General features: G+C 37.6%; 1 protein-coding gene across 2 annotated transcripts in view; it reads right to left on the bottom strand.

Annotated features, from left to right (window-relative positions):
- The window catches only part of gch1 (GTP cyclohydrolase 1), a 36,396-nt gene that overhangs the window by 14,704 nt on the left and 3,735 nt on the right, over positions 1-17,957 (bottom strand). The window contains exons 2-4 of one of the 2 annotated variants that reach the window (XM_052026340.1): positions 8,074-8,183; positions 3,828-3,883; positions 2,058-2,089 (exon numbers count right to left, since the gene is read on the bottom strand). In XM_052026340.1, the coding sequence (XP_051882300.1) occupies positions 2,058-2,089; positions 3,828-3,883; positions 8,074-8,183 (198 nt within the window). Of the gene's footprint in view, positions 1-2,057; positions 2,090-3,827; positions 3,884-4,598; positions 4,655-8,073; positions 8,184-17,957 lie in introns of both variants that reach the window. The other variant, XM_052026348.1, reaches the window with a different exon arrangement.

Here is a 17,957-nt window from a genome sequence, read left to right as displayed (position 1 = left end):
AAGATAGGAAAAGGGGAAGCCCAAAATATGGGGGGGGAGGGTGGGGGGGGGGAGAAACAGAGCAATGATAGGTGAACAGAAGAGGAGAGGCAAGGTGGTGATAGGTAGATGCAGGTAAGAGACAGTGATAGACAAATGCGGGGGAGGAGGGAAGAGCACATCCAAGCTGAAGACCAGAGGAGATCACAGAAGGAGAGCAGTGAGAGAGGGGCTCATGAAACTCCCATCGAAGAGAGGAAGAAAATTTCTTCAAAGTGAGCATCCTTAATGCTGCCTGGCCTGCTGAGTTCCTCCAGCATCTTCTTGTTTTTTCATCTAGATTCCAGCATCTGCAGTCCTTTGTTTCTCTAGTATTACTGCTCCACTGCGAAGTCTCTTCAAGGATGGCCACTTTGAACAAGGTTTCTTCCTCTCTATGACAGGAGTTTCGTGAGTCCCTCTCTCACTGCTCCCCCTCTGATCTCCTCTGCTCTCTGGCTTGGATCTGCTCTCCCCTCCTCCCCTACATCTACCACCTTGAGCCCACCCCAGTCTGTTTTTTGCCATAGATGCTGCCTGGCCCGCTGAGTTCCTCCAACATCTTGTTGTTTTTTCATCTAGATTCCAGCATCTGCAGTCCTTTGTTTCTAATAGTTTGATAATATAGCTATCCTCATTACTCTAAATATATTCATTTAACATGTCATTCATCACTAGTTGAAGCAGTGTAATAAACCTTTAAAGATTTATTTTTATTAAATGATAATCTTATGACTGTACTAATTTGCTAATTGATGATATTGCATGAAGATAATTCTGTGGGAAGTGGTGGAACAGGCAAATCCTTTCAATGTAGCAAAAGCATTATGTAAATTTTAAAACAATTAAGTAGTCTTAAGAACTTGAGTATGGCAAAATCACTATCCCTACACACAGACTATGTTTGGCTTGGGTTCCCCCACATCTGTATGTTTGCTCATTTTCACTATCTGTAAATTCTTTACAATGTTCCTTTACTCCTGCATGTTTCCCACTCATTTCTATATATCTCACACACGTGTTCCTTTTTTCATCTTTGTATCACACTCTTATTTCTGCCTTGGGCTTTCTCTCATCTCCTTGGTGATGTCTGCTCTTTTCTGCATGCTTCTCACACTTTCTTTCTTGCTACATTGTTTCTTGACCTTTATATGTGGCTTCTGCTTTCAACTACCGCAATTAGCTAAACAAGTATGTTAATTAAGATGCATCCCACACTTTCCTGTAATAATGGGATTGGTGGTATGTGCCGTGCATTGAGTCATCCACATGTCCCTTCGTTTTTCCTTGCATTTCTAAATAGAATACACCCAGTGAGGACAGCAGCTAATTGCAAGATGAATGGCCATGCTTTGGTTTGAAGAATATGTAAATGGGGTATAGAATTAAAGTGCACTTCATGGACAGCAAAATATGACAAAGGGGCTATTCCCTTTAAACCGATTGTTTCTCATGAAATAAGAATGAGGAAACTTCAATGCACTTTAGAATAAAGACCAGCAATTTTTGTTATATGATTCTTTTAGATTTATGTCATTGTAAAAATATTTATAAATCAAACAGCAATAAATCATTTTTTTCACTTGTGTTTTGCATTTTTTCCAATTTATACCACTTGTATTTTCTTTGAACAGTGGGAGTACTGGGTTAGGTTAGTAATTATTAGACCAAACATCACAGATAGTTAAAATCAGGTCCGTACATAAGAACATGAGTAGTAGTACACCATATGGGCTTACTCCAATATTCCGTAAGAGCATGGCTGATCTGACAGCCTCAACTTCACACTCCTGCTGTGCCCTGAAACCTCAATTCCCCTGTCTCTCAGTCTAGAACAGATTCAATGATTCAGCCTCAAATTCTCTACCAAAGATTACTCATCTGTCTTAAAAGGTGTTTCTCTGAACACATGCCTCTGTCAGAGATTTCCCCATGAGAGAAAAATCCTCTTGCCATCTATCCTGTCAAATCCCACCAGAATCTTACAAGTTAAGATACAAATTGAATTAAGATATGTTGACAGTTAATTAACTACTTACCCTGAAGTCTCCTACTGTAAATCTCAACAATTCTGGAAAATCAAAATTCAGGATGAGTACTTAATTTAAGCATGTACACAGGTGCAGTAGGAATGCTTCAGTAACTTATGACAAACAAACTTTTCCTTTCACTCAATTTTTTTCTAGTTTGGCAATGAACACAATTTAAAAAATAATTAATGGCATTTGAGTAAGTCTTAATGTTATTGCTTCTCTATGATATTTGCCATTTAATATCATAATCCATCAGAACATCAATCTGTGTTTTGATATGGCTTCTTTCAGAACTAAAATAGCTAAAAAAAATACCAGGTGGATGCATTTGAGAAGATGTTTTATAATAATACTTGTTTGCTGTTCAAACATTTGTTTTATCTACTTACAATCAAATTATACAAGATACTCATGATAAATGGAGTTAATTTGCATTCTTTTTGATTGCCAAGGTGAATTTCCATTTCATATTTATGGAGATACATCCTGAAGGTAGGGAAGGAAGGTCATTGTTCTATGGATGATCAATATCAATTAAAGAAATAGTGCTGGAATAGCAACTCATCAGATTAGCTGGTTTTACAATGATTAAAAGCCCATTTTCTAATTCATGGAACATGAGTATTTTTCCCAAAGAACAATACTTCATTTTCATTGAGTAAAAAGATTAGCTTGAACTACTGGTACAGTTTAACACTTGACAGATGTCATCACCTCCAATAATCAGCTTTTAGTTACTTAGCACAGGTCACTTTGGAGTCATCTCTGGAATCTATTGTAAACACATGTACAAGGTGGTTTTTATTGGATAAATGGGTGCTGCAATATAAGGATATTTCAATTTTGAACCTGCCTGTCCTCCTTTCCTTGATCGTGTTACTGTTGACTACACACTAGATGAAATATTCCCATTATTGGGTGGTAGTTGGTAAATATGTCGAAGGAAAGATCTTTACACCTGAAGGATTACAGAAAAAGGAACCTAATTTAGTAAATGTTGCAATTGAAACTATTTAGTCATTTAAAGTTTGCTTAAGAAATTGGAGCAAAAGTTAATATCTGGGAAATGAACTTTAAAAGGTGTGTATTGGATAAATTATAATTGATTTATTACAAAATGTCAACCAGTTAATCACATAATTGACTGAGGCATATACAGTGGAACAAAAACCAAACACAACATTAGAAGGCTGCACTAATAATTGATTTGCAATTACTGAACAAAAGCAGGATTTCAGTTTGAATAGCTCTAGTTCTCTTTCCCTTCAGGATAAAAATATCAAAGAAAATCTGACAACTTATAAATCACATGCTCAAAATCAAACTCTTGACAAAATAATCAACTAAAGAAAGATTTTTAATATATATATATGAAAATAACAAATAGAAACAGAAGTATTCTGTTCACCATTCAGTGAGATCCTGGCTGATCCTGTAACTCAACCACTTTCCTGCCACTCCTAATATTCCCAGTTCTCTTTATGCCCATAAATTTATTGATCTCAGTTTAGCATCTACTCAATAATATTGCATTCATATACATCTTAAGTGTGTCTTGAATCTAAAATAGTTAATGGATTGGCCCTGATGTTTTTAAAATTATGATTTGTGAGTGGTATATGTCACCTTTTACTCTCTGATATATTTTAGTTATTTTGCACCAATTTCTTAAAGAAAATATAAGATTAAAAATAAAGAAAAAAGCAAAGCTGGAAGGCATTGATCTGGAGTAAAGATGCCCTCATTGATCCTCATTCACAGCTAATTGCTACTTACCTGGCTAGCTTGCTAAGACCAAGGAGCCGTCTTTCAGGTAGATAACCTATATGTACCTACAGAATGGAAAGAAAACATTGACTACATCTGACCACACACAGAAGGGACCGAGAGCTTTCTCAGCCAGGTCAAAATTGAAATATCTATACACAAAAGAGATGCTGACATTTTCTGATGGGTCCCGAATCAGTATGAGGCCAAATGTGTGCAATGGGATGACCATGCAATCATAAGCAGCCTTTTGGAATAAATAGCAAGCTGTGAGTAATATTGCTCCAGGGAAAAGTGCTCATTCAACTACAAGACAATGAACTAAACTATACGGAACTCTGATTTTTCTAAAGGTACTAACAGCCAGTGTTATATCTCTGAAGTCTTTGGCAAAACGTACATTGCAAGAGATTTCTGGTAATGCATTGGTCATGCATATCTATAATCAATGACATTTGGGTATATTTTGATCACACCAATATAATGGTCTACAGTTAAATATGATTAAAATAATATTGAACCATTTCATTAAGAAAAATTACAGGTACACATGCACCATATACAGTAGTTTCATCTTCTATCTAATGTCAAACCAAAGACTTAGGGTATTGCCACAGATAACAACAATTGGAGAAATGCAGCTTTTGTTTCATTGGGTGCTTGCTCCAATTCAGGCTAACTGGAATAGTGCACAGCCAACTGAAACCACAGTTTCTACAAACTCCCATTTGTTGCATCTTTCACTCTCTTTCTCTCTCATAAGCCCTCAGGCCTAGTTACCTGGCTAACTTGCTCACTCCTATAACTTTTCTGTTTGGTATATAACCAATTGAAACCTGGAAAAAAAGGAGAGAGTTTCAAAGGCAGAGAATCTTACATTTAATAGGTTATATTGGTTTACGAGTAGAAAATATAACTGAAGAGACAATGAAGTAAATTTGTTTGCATTATAGCAGAATTAATCTTTGTCTAAGGAAGCTTAATTTAAAAGGGCAAAGAAACCAGGAAGGTTCAACTTATTGTGTTCTATTATGTGCTACATCCTCCATTTTCTTATACTAGATTTTGTAACAGGAGGCCCATCTTGAGGCCCATACATTCATAGGCAGATTTCTTAAATTTTGACTTGTGCTTGCTACTTTTGGCAAGACCCAAACATGATAAAAAAAGCAAATCCACATTCAGGATGTCATTAGAATTTTGCACAGGAGCATCAGGTTAACTACACAAAGAAATAAATAGCAATTCCAGTACAGAGTCAAAAATAAAAGAGGAACAACAAATAATAATGTAATTACAATTCATTAGTCCAAAAGCAAAATACTGCAGATGTTGAAATTCTTAAATAAAAAGAGGAAATGTTGGAAGTACTCAGCAGGCTAGGTGGCATCAGTGGAGAGAGAGACAGAACACATCTGGTGAAAGAGCATTGACCTTAAATGCTGATGATTTATTTACCAGGTTAATTTCTGTGCCCAGGGCTTTGTCCTATTTGGAAGCATTGATTAAAATGTGCCTACATTCACTCAAGATGAGAAGATATGAAGTGGATTTCATGGACATTCAGGATTCTGTGAGGAATTGACAAAGTTGTTTCTGAGAGGTCATTTCTCTGGCTGATCAGACTAGAAGTTTCTTTATAGAGGGATGGTTAAAAATCTTTTCACTACAGGCAACCCCAATATTATGGCTGTTCTGGTTACACAAATTTGCCCATTGGAAATTCACAAGTCACAACATAAAAATCCGAGTTACAGAATAAAATTCACTCCTACAGAAATTGTGTATATAAAAAAAATAAAAACATGGAACACCAAATTCTGTCTATTTTTATTTTGTTTTCAACTCTCATTTCTTGGCACGCACAGATAATGTGGCGTTTTTGTTTTAGTACGGATAGGTTCATTTGCTATCTGGCAGTCCCACCACAAGAGCTTTCCATATTATTTACGCTCCAGATGTCTGAAACAGGGCCAGTAAGTTTAACTGCAAGTTGTAAACCTAAATCACCACATAAAAGGTATTTCACCAGAGGTAAAACCTGATATTTTATAAATATGTTGGAGAAAAATTTTGTGCAAGTAGCTAGAGCATCTCCAAATGCAAATGCTGGTCACTTAAGAGATTTGCTTCCGAAACTGACAAGGTAGTTTCTTAAGTGGCCCCTTCCATGAAGCTGTGATATTATCGCTACTGTTGGAGATACCTCCCATCGGAATGCATTTCCATTTATGTGGGATTCAGTGGGAAATAGAGATTAGCATTATGGAAAATCACGGTACAGGTGGTTTCTAGGAACACAGCACCTCCATACCATAGCGTCGCCTGTGCACCATTTCTGCAGGGCTGTGGGTGTTTGGTTGTTGGATTGTTCGAGATTGAGAGCAAGACATTTTTTTGTTTCAAGGGAATCAAGGGATAAGGAAACCAGGTGTGAAAGCTTCAGGATCAGCGATGATCGTATCCATCAGCATTGCAGTCTTGGGTCCCTATACCCTAACCCAGTCGCTGATGTTCTTAAAGTGAGAAGAATCAAAATGCTGCAATGAAACAAACCATGGCATAGCTTTGCTAGCTGCTTTGAGCTATTTTTTCATTATGTGTGCTCTTGTTTCAAGTTGGAGTGAGAAGAGCATAAACTAATTAATTAAAAAACTGAGTCATTAAATTTCTTAAATCATCCAGATTAATCCACAATCCCCATTAGAATAAATGTAGCAATTGATAATTGCTCTTCCACCTAACCTTATGTTTTAAAAACAAACTGAAAAAAAACATTTTATGAACAACCCTGCTATATAAACATTTTGTATACAAAAATGGTGATAATCTTTAGCCAGGAATACATAGGCAACTGCTCTATTTTTCCCCCAAATCAAAAGAATGCACAAACATGACAAAAATAGAACTTACCATTTACCACATATTATCAGATCAAATATATTGCCGGTAATAGAAGGTAAGAAGACATTTTTTTCTTTTAAAAAAAAGTTATTTGTACTATGTAACAAGTAATATTATTCAGCAGTTAAAATACAGCTATGAACTATAGCCTAAACCGTCCTCATTTGCTGGTTGTTCCAAAGAGAAGACCAAACAAAAGGACAGTTTGCAGGTCCATCTACCATTGACTTTCACGCCCGACTGTTGCAACACAAGTCTCAGACAATCAAGACGTCAGGTGCCGGTACTCTTGACCTCCTGCTCTGCTAATGGTCTCAATACAGAGTGCAACACAAATGTTCTGAGCCAAGGGACCAGATACATTTCACACCTGGCAATTTAAGTGGAAGGGGTCGCTGACTTTGATTGATAAAAAAAGTTTGTTTTCTTTCTTAAAAAAAAGAACAAAATAAAATTATTAATTTCTATACTTTAAAAATTAAAACCTAGGGAACATTTTAAAATTATTTTTTTTAATCAGAGACATTGAAAAATGGTTCATAGACCTTTTACAGTGAGCTGTCATTGTATTCCCCCTTCCCTGAAGCCTGCTGGAGGGAACGTGTGGGATTCAAGCTTTAATATCAAAGACAAGCATTGTTTGTATCAAAACATCTCTTCAGAGTTTATTGGTTCAATTAAGTGTACAGCTAAACACCAGATTAACATTCCATCCCAGGATTACACATTTTTGCTGCAGCTACTCCCAAGATCTAAAAAGGAAATGAAGGAAGATAAATTTCATTATGAATCAGGATAAATGGAAACATAATCCTTCAGCCCAACAAGGAGGGCGGAATTGTAAGAATATTACAAGGCGTACTAATCAGAAATGTTACTGGAAATGTTCACTGTAAAATTCAATTTTCACCAAAAATTTATGGAACATTAATGCTGAATTGATCCCTTAGGCATGATAGAAAACAAACATGCCTTTCCGGAGACATATAATCTGTTCATGCAGTATACTGTGGTAATTTTCAGGTTATATAAGGTTCTGTCTATTGTGGTCTGGTTTGCTTTGGTGATGTCTACCCTGAAGCATTCCTTGTACCCAAGAAAGTATTTCAAAATAAATGTCAAGACCTTTTCAAAGCTCTGGATGTGGAGAGGTAAATCAACCTATTTCTATTGAAACTTAACCTTTATGTTTCTTCCAAAAAAGTCATGCAGGTCTCAGAAACCAAGATCATGTCACATTTCCTATCATTATGCATTTCATCTCACAATGCAGTTTAAACACAGTGTGACATTAGCCACTCAATTAATGGTGTGGCTAAACTCAATTTCAGCCAGATTTTGCTCTGCTTACCTTTCCAATAAATGGAACTAAATGGTGTTCACACATCGAAAACATGTCAATGTCCTTCACTATTACCATCTCATCATGGTCCTCATCAAATATGGCATCATTCAAAATATCTAAAGATGAAAAGACATGTCATCTATTAAATAGCATGAAACATACAGGAATGAATATACTTTTTGATATTAAATTGCTACCAGTCACTTGGTGCGAATGGGAAACATTTCAAGTTGCAAGGAGATAGTAGAAACTCTAATACCAATCTTTCAGTCCACCATGGATACAGAAGCGGAGCTAAAGGACTGCAAGATTATAAAGATTGCACCTATGTTCAAATGAAGAGGAGAAGGTATAAAGCTGGGAACCACAAATAAATAAGTTGAACTTAAGTGAAGGGAAAACTACCTGTGACCATAACCAAGAACAAAATTAATTCTGAATGAAGAAGCAGAGGCTAATAAAGGGAGAGTCAACATTCATTTGTTAAAGGTGAATCTGACTAATCCAATTGTTACATTAAACCAGACACGGCAAATGAAGGTACTGTGGTGGAAGTTGTGTTTGGACTTTCCAAAGCATTTGTTAAAGCACGACCTAACAGTCAGTCAGAAAAATTGTTTTTACTGTAATGAAGGAGCAGTTGCAGCTCAGGCATGGCAAGTTTCAGGAGAGTGCAGGAACCACGTCCCGGATGAAATTCTGGGGAGTGGGGCGAACATTGCCTGGCGGGCCATATGCCAAACCATCAGGATTTCCGAATGGTCAGACAGCAGATTATTGGAATTTTACTGTACATCTCGGTTCTGCATCAGTTTTCCACGTACCCAATTGGGAAAGGTTCTAGAACGTGTAACCTGAGAAAACTTCACCATTTCCGATTGAACTGAAAGTGATGTGATATAATACCAGAATGGCCCTCCTACCATTGACTGCAAGGTCAGCATTATCATTGCACTTTTGGATACATGTAATTGAAGTTTCATTCCTGTTACTGGTTTTATACCTCAGTCTTTCTAGCAAAATGAAAAAAAACACAGAAGTTGTCAACTATTATTTGCAAATTGACCCAAGTAAACTCACTGTACTGTTCTGGAGGTCTGAACATCTGAAAGATTGTGAAAGTAAGCGGGAAATCTTTTTAAACATGGCACTGCAATTTCACAATGGGGTGTAGTATTCATTTTTTCCCCATTGAAGAAATGATGCAGGCGTGGGTAGATAATCAGTTACTGTGTTTCAATCAGCACAGAATCACTATATGGAAATCATGAAATGGAGATTAAAAGCACATAACTCTTCAGTAAAAGAACTTGCTTGTCTGTTAAGTCTGAATACCTTCTGCCATTTATGCATTTTGCTTTTCTTGCTTGTTTCTCTTAATTGGCTAAGCCAGTAGCTGGATGGTGATCCAGGCAGCCACATACTACAATACCTCACTGTGGAAAAGGTGGTTGATGTCATTGGCAATTGAAAATTAGTCCTTCACAGAAAGTGGATTTCTTCCTTGAATTTCTTTCGCCTGGATATATTATTTCAAAATATTGGCAGAGGAATTATAGTTTACTAAATGGACATATTGTTGGCTGGAAGTGATGCAACAATTACTACATTGGAATATTTAACCAATGCAATAATACATGGGAATTTATTTTAAACAAAATATATTTACAATTTTTAAACCCAAGTAGCTTTAAGGCTTCAATCTAATCTCACTTTAATTCTTAATAATTTTCTGACTTGGGAATCATAGTTTTGAAACAGATTCTGGACATTGGGTGACCCATGAGGATTTCCCACATTTCGGTTCATCTTACCAGATTTCTAAAGCAAAATATTTTAGGTACTGGATATTGGAAATAAGAACTGAAACTGCTGGGAATACTCGAGGTTAGACTGTGCTGGTGACAGATCTTTATACTGTTGGAAAAAAATTCACTCCACTCCCCAAAAATTAAACATATAACTAATTGACAGCATCTTTCAATGTAGACATTTATACTTCTGATAAAGGAACAATATAACAATAGAGAAATAAGTTGCAGAAACCCCATTTTAACTACAGAAATCCTTTAAGCCAGACATGAATTTTCCATCTCCACAACATTCCCCAACTCCACTTTTACTTCAGCAACACATCTGCACCAGTTTCGGCCTGAATTTCAACAGCCACTCTCATTTGCCATCCTCCATAAATTCCAAGTACCCAAACACCATTGTACCATTGCTGTCGATCTACACTGCTTTTCCACTCATAGTTCCACTCAAATCCAAATCCTCATCTTTAAACCCTCCACTTTCTATTCCTCAGGTTCCAGTCTCTTTTACACCCTACCCTTACAAAATAAAACTATTTCTATGTACTTCTTTCAATTTAGTATATTGTATTCCCACTCACCAAAAATTAAGCACATAGCTAACTGCCAATATCTTTCAATATACAGTCCTTCATTTTTCTGAGGGACAATATAACAAGAGAGAAAGAATAGTGGCAGAAAACCCACTTTTAACCACAGAAACTGATCTACAATTCAATAGAATTTAAAATATTTTCAGATACAACTACAAATAAATGCCTCTATATGTTAAGTACAGTAATTATAACTCTATGCATTTTTGAAGCAAAGCTTCTTATTTCCTCCTGTACATTTGCACAAAATTAAAATCAAGAGCAAAACAGAATAATCTTCTTTTACAAAAATGCAGGTTAAACTAATGGTTAAATGTTGGGATATTTAATTAACTGGTTTTCAATCAATCTTTTCAAATCATTTACATTATATTTGAAAATGTTTTCACCAATATTGAAAAGATTATTCTCTTCCCCCGATCCATTTTTCAAAAATGCATTATCATTTGTTGCTGACAACATCAAAGCAGCACCGCTGGATGTTAATTTCCTGTCTATAATCCATGACCTTTGGCTGTAATTACAGAAACCACAATGTGCACATAATATTTTGTTGTTGAGCAGAGACTTCAAACAAAACACTTGCACTCTTGTGTTTATGGGCTTTACAGGTTACATTTCAAAAAGAACAACCAATATTATTACAATATATCCATTTATTAGCATAAATTTGTAGCTACAATCATGATATTTAAAAGAGTTTTAGTGACAGTAGTGCGAGTGTATGGTTTAGATATGCTTATTTCCATTTTGGTTTCAGCTTCCAATTGCTTAAAACATGAACTTCATTGTTACATTAAGCAAAAAACACCTTTACAACTCACCAAATGCAACCTGAAAGGACCTTGAGCTTGCTTGTGCATCATAACATTTATTTTCCCACCTCTTCTTCCACCGATTTTGCTAACTTTGCTGTCAGATTACTTGTCCAATATTGGATGAACCATAATTTTCTACAAATAAAACTGGAAAGACTGAATGCATCCTTTTCAGGTCCTACTGCAACCTCCATTCTCTTGCCTCCTCTCCCCACACAGTGCCTCAGACTGTCTGTGACCTCAGTTTTCTATTTGATGCATTTTATCATTACCTTCACATATTGCTTACTTGCACTTGAACATGACCATTTCTACCCTGAACACAAACCATTTGCTACAAAAATCCCTGCCCGTGCTTTTTATGACTTCCAAACTTGATCATTCTGAAATATCTGTGCCTGAACTTATAACTTGCCAATTCCCTAAGAATCCAGAATGAGCCAAGCTCTGATTGCTTTTTTCTTAAAAAAAGGATTTTCACATGTCAACTTGGTGTGGCGAGGTCCTTAGCTTCTGTTCAATTCCTGACTGTGAACAGAAACTCTCACTATACTAACACCTTATTCCATCACTCTGTCCTTATCACATAATTTTTATTTGCATATAAATATTAATAATCATACCTGAGATTTGGGCATTGCCAGCATTCCTAGTTGGTTTGAGAAGGTTAGTGGCTTGCCAGGAGACTTAATAGTCAATGTTGTTCGTGTGAGATTAGAACTTTATATAGGATAAACAGGTTGAGACATGAATGAAGAGGATGGATATTTATAAGAATTGTGTAGGTTTATAGTCACCTTAACTGTTAACAACATTTTATTTTCAGACATAACCAGGATAAGAAAGACTGCTTCTTCATGGCTGGAAACACCAATACGTTCACCAATTATTTAATAATGTCAATAACGGTAGTATAGCGGTTAGCATAACGTTATTACAGCGCCAGCCGGCCGCTGTCTGTAAGGAGTTTGTACGTTCTCCTCCAGGTGCTCCGGTTTCCTCCCACATTCCAAAGATGTACAGGTTAGGAAGTAGTAGGCATGCTATGTTGGTGCCGGGAGTGTGGCAACACTTGCGGGCTGCCCCCACCCGATAACTACGCAAAAGATGCCTTTCACTGTGTGTTTCGATGTACATGTGACTAATAAAGATATCTTAGTTGAAATTAACAAAAACACAATTCGTGCAATGATTTTGGTTGATGGTTAGACTGCCAAATAAATAATCTAACTTATATTATTTAAAAGTGAAACTGGAGATTTTTAAAATATCATTCTTACACTTAATGGCGAAAGAACACATCAGTTGTCGCACTAGATCATTAGTTTAGCATTAGCTAAAATAATTAATTACAAGTGCTATAAATATTTCAGCAATGTGTTCTATTGACAAACAGAATTTCAATCATTTGGGGATATAAAACAGCAAACATGATGACACCATATCTTTCAAGAAATTAAGATTAACTTTGAGTTTACCAGTTATTTTCAGAAACTGCATCACAAGAAGACAATTGGTTGATATGGCAACTGTCTTGATTATTGCAAACATCTCAGTGTATACCCCAGTTACAGAAAGAACTGATATAAAACAATGAGAGTAGCTTATCAACACTATTGTGAATCAAGGAAAAAACTAAATGAAGGATATTAAACTAATATATCATTGCACAGAACTAGGTGAAAGCAACATAGTATATGCTTTCCTAGACTCTGCAAACACACAAAGCTCTTCTTTTTACTTTCCCCTCTAGTTCAGTGAGATATTTTTGTAACATTTAGAATTAAGAAAATGACTACACGTACAAAAAGTCAACATGTTGAACTGAAAGAACTCAAACCCATGAGGCTTTCACTGCAGTTCAGTTGGTTAAGGCAGTGAATAAAACACTGAACCTGTCACTTGGGGAAGGTATGGAGGCCATCATGGAACATTTACAAATAAACTAAGTGAAGAAAGCCTGAAGAGCTAGAAGGCTGAAGAGAGATTTCCCCAAGTGGCAGCCTCAAGTTTGCAAATCCTAATTTAGCAAATGTCCACTGCTCTATTCACTAAACTACAGTGAAAGCCTCATGGGTTTGAATTCTTTCAGTTCAGTGTGTATGAAGAATAATGAACACCTGCATCTAATACATCATTTTCCTTGAATTTACATCTAATTAAGCATCTGTTGAAATATAGCGACAATGATGATATGGAAAATATGCCAGTGTACTGCGCTGTGCATGTGCACTGAGCTTATGTGGTCTGCCAGATGCAAAATAAAAGCTGAAAATCTCATAGCATGCACAAGAGAAAGCAAAAGAAATTGGAAGTGAATCAATCCACCTATACACAAACACAATAGTACATTATAAAGAATGATGAAACACATACACAAAAATAAAGAAACAGAATAGCAAGAGAAAGTGAGGACATATGAAGCAGGAGACTGAGAGATATGATAATAGTACGTCCACACACATTGATGATTTAGTGTGTTAGTATTGCTTCATATGATATTCACATTGATTGTTAAAACTCTATCACTGAGAGGAGTGCAGAATATTACCTAACCAAGGAAGGTCACAGTAACAACTATGTGAGAGAGAAACTGTGGAGCCGAACTGAACAATGGGACTGAGAAAACAAAGATGACATTTACTGACCAAACTTCTGAGATGATTGGGTTTGTCAGGCAGTGGCCAGTTAGATCCCAACATTGCTTAAAGGAATGAACAAACATACATTAAGTGCACTTGTGGAATGGAAAGCGTAACAAAATGAGTGAAACTTGGGCTTGCTGGAGAGATCAAAAGAAAGAGGCAGAGAGCTTGGACGCACCTGCTTGTTTGCACCAGCTTGTTTGACTGTATAAAAAAGCGGCCAAAAAACTCTCAAAGTCAAGGATCAGAGCTTCAATCAACATGAACGCATGCACTCCTTAGGAAATCTGTGAGGACTGGTCATCCGAGATCAGGTAATATCTGTAACCTCAAAGTAACTGGGGGCTGTAACAATAAAATCAATTAGTTTGACGTGACTTTGAGCTCGATTATTTGAAAGCAACATTTCTTTTGGGAATTTATTACAATAATTGGCTACTGCAGCAGGACTCAGCTAGTTAAGATTTGTATTAAAAATACAAACAGCTGAGTTAATGGAATAAAGAACATTAGAGTCATGATGGCAATCGTGGGAAAGGCCCTCAATGAGAAGTGGGAACAGAGTGGGTCACTGTAGGAAATGGTCCTCTGAACCAAGTGCCTAGGTAAAGAGCTATGGGACTGAGACTATAGTACTCCTCAGAGAACAGCGGCATCAGGAACGTGAGCCAGGGGTCCAGATTGCCAGTGAGATATGCAGCCAGAGGCGAGGGTCTGGAGTGCAGCTGAGGCAGGGATCTGGATAAGGGATCTAGATTTGTGGCCAGAGCTGAGGTCCAGAGGTTTTGTATATTTCCTGCTCCCTTTACGCTCACTGAAGTATTTATTATACTACTGTGTAACATGAAAAGCGATGAAATAAACGTGTGCTTGAGTATTAACAGAAGTAATATTCAGTAGTCCAGAAAATCCTCTAGTGCCATATTACTGGAGTTTTATAGTATGATGCAGTCTGTGATAATTGGATCAGAATGCCGCTATCTTGTATTGAAATCCTCTTGTAATAAAAGTCAACCTAATTACCTACTGCACCTAAATATCAAGTTTCAGTAATTTGTGAAACACAGGCCTTTCTGAAAAATTTCACTCTCCTTCCAATCTCTCAACAATTAAAAAAATAACATGCCTTCGTAATTTCTCCGACAAAGTGGATGATGTAACATTTTGCCGCATATTCCAAATGCCCTGCCCTTGCCCAATCACTTAGCCTGCCTATAACCCCCAAAGCCTCTCAGCCCACACTGAAATCTAGCGTCAAAAAACTTGGATGCAAAAAACACATTATCCCCTCACCCAGATCACTGATATAGAATGCAAACACTTGGGACTACAGCATTAATCTCTGTGGCACCCCACTGGAGGTAACTTCCAGGTTCAAAAACAACCCAGTTATTCCTACTCTTTCTGTCCATTAACAAATTCTCAGTGCATTCCAGGCTTTTATCCCTAATAATGTATGGTTGGGGTGACAGTAATTTAAATTTCAGACTGGTGTGGTATCATTGTTAACATTGCTGATTTAGCCCATTTGTACCACTTCTGCAAATCCATTGTGAAGATCTATATCAAAATGGATTGAATTCTAATCTGGTTGCTTCAGTGGTTCTGTTGGAAGAGTTCCAGATTTCTACCATCCTTTGTACAAACAAGCTTTCTAACATCTACCCTTATAAGGCGCATCTCTAATCTTAAGTCACACCTGTGTCCAATTTCCACGACGTATGAGGAGGCCACTCAGCCCAGAGTCTATTGCAGCTCACAGAACAATCCCATTCCCCCCAGTGATTTTCCATGCAACTTATTCTCCCCACACCCCCTACAATTCTACTACTGGCAAATAACCTATCAACCTACACATTTTTGGGACATGTGAGGAAACTGGAACATCCAGGGAAAAACCATGTGCAAACTCCATATGTGCATGCAAACTCCATACAGACAGCACCAGAGGTCAGGATTGAACCAGCGTTACAGGATCCACGTAGCAGCCTCCCTACTAATCGCCCAGTGTGCCATCCATTGTTACGATTCCCACTCGAGGGAGTAGTTCCACTTAATCTACTATTCCGATCGTTTCTTCATATTAAATACCTCGCGTCAATTAAAGGGAATTCAAGCTTGCTCTGGGCAGTTTGTCTTCATAATTTAGCTCTTTTGAGTCTGTACTTGATCAAACACCTTTGATCTTCCAGAGTTCTTAGTTTCTCACTATTTTCTCCAGTTTCCCAAACTTATTTATTGTTGAGCTCCACTTGAGAGATTTTATCTTTTTGGGCACTCCCCTCACCCATGCCTCATTCTCCATGCTAATTATGAATAATAATTTGGCTTCACTCTCCCCATCTGCCCCTCAGCAGGGAGGATCATCCCTTTCTCTTCTAACCCAGTCCCTTGAGGTCAATGATGAATTGTTTCCACTCCATTTCTTTGAGCTCTTAGATGGCTGAAGTGGGACCCAAATGCTCTGCCAAGGCGAGATACAGGCCATACATGAATAGGGTAGATGGGGGGGGGGTGGAGAAGGGGGTGTGGGGAGAATAAGTTGCATGGAAAATCACTGGGGGAATGGGATTGTTCTGTGAGCTGGAATAGACTCTGGGCTGAATGGCCTCCTCATACGTCATGGAAATTGGACACAGTTGTGATTTAAGATTAGAGATGCACCTTATAAGGGTAGATGTTAGAAAGTTTGTTTGTACAAAGGATGGTGCACTCCTTCCATCATTTTTGAAGAGAATCTCATTCTGCAGTGCCACTCCAACTGCTTCTACTCCACATTGATCAGTCACAGGACAGGGATTCCCACAAGTTGCTGGGAAGATACAAGAAGGATGTGAGAACTTCCTGAACCATTTTCCTTTGATCTTTTACTAAGCTCTTGTTGTGATGGAACCTGGAGTACAATGCTTGTTATTTTAGGAGCCTAATGTTGGGGTATATGAACAAAATACCCACTCATGGAAGCTGACTGAGTGTAATCAGAGCCTCAGCACTGGGGACAGCAACCTGGAAAGATGCACTGATGTTGGTTTGCTTATCCTGTCAGTGAATCTGCATTTATCAGAGTGTTGGGTGGTATCACTCCAGTGCTTTGAGGTGCCTGTTGAAGGTAGTCCAAGTCTCAGAGGTATACTGGAAAACAGATACTATTGCTGCCAGGTGATGAGTTTCAAGTCTTGATCTTCAAACACTCTTCTCCTTGGAGGTTGCTCAGATAGATTGCACTGGTGGACTGGAGGCATTGGCAAATATTGGCATTGATGTCTCTCCTCACTTACAAGTGGCTTGCGTTTTCCAGGGCCACGTCTTGAACCTTCATTATTTGGAGGATTTCATAGTGCGATGGAACAGGCAACTATAGAGGATCTTTGTCTTGTGAATGTTTAGCCTAAAGGTTTATTATCTTTTATGCTTCAATGACTATGATGACTTGGAGCTCGGACTCTAAATGTGTACATAAGCAAGTATTATCTGCACACTACAGCTTAGTGACTGAGGTGGAGTGACCTTGATTCTGGAATGGAATTGCCAAGGTTGAACAGTCTCCCATTCATCCTGCAGATTAGCTACACTCAAGTGGGCACCCATCCCTCACCTCTACATCAAGTCTAAAATCCAAAGACCTTCTGGAATGGAGTTGCCAAGGCTGAAGAGTCTCCCATTCATCCTGTAGATTAGCTCCACTCCAGTGGGCACCCATCACTCACCTCTACGTCAAGTCTAAAATCCAATGATGAGTCCAAATGAATGATTTCACACTTCTCACTTCGAACTCCATCTGACAGTTTTGCCCATTTACTTAATCCATCAATCTCATTTTGCAACTTTCTACTTTGATCGATGCTATTTAGTTCATCATCTATCAAGATGCTGCCACTGAATTTGAATATATAAATGTTTCATTTTTTCATCCAAGGTACCTGAAAATAAAGCAAGATTCTAGAGAAGTACACAGCTAAGGTGAAGGCACCTTCTGTCAAATTGAGGATGTAATCATTTTCCTTACTCGAGGAATGTATA

Source organism: Pristis pectinata, chromosome 1, assembly GCF_009764475.1.
Source record: "Pristis pectinata isolate sPriPec2 chromosome 1, sPriPec2.1.pri, whole genome shotgun sequence".
NCBI classification, from domain to species: domain Eukaryota; kingdom Metazoa; phylum Chordata; class Chondrichthyes; order Rhinopristiformes; family Pristidae; genus Pristis; species Pristis pectinata.
This window is presented reverse-complemented; position numbering and strand designations above follow the sequence as displayed.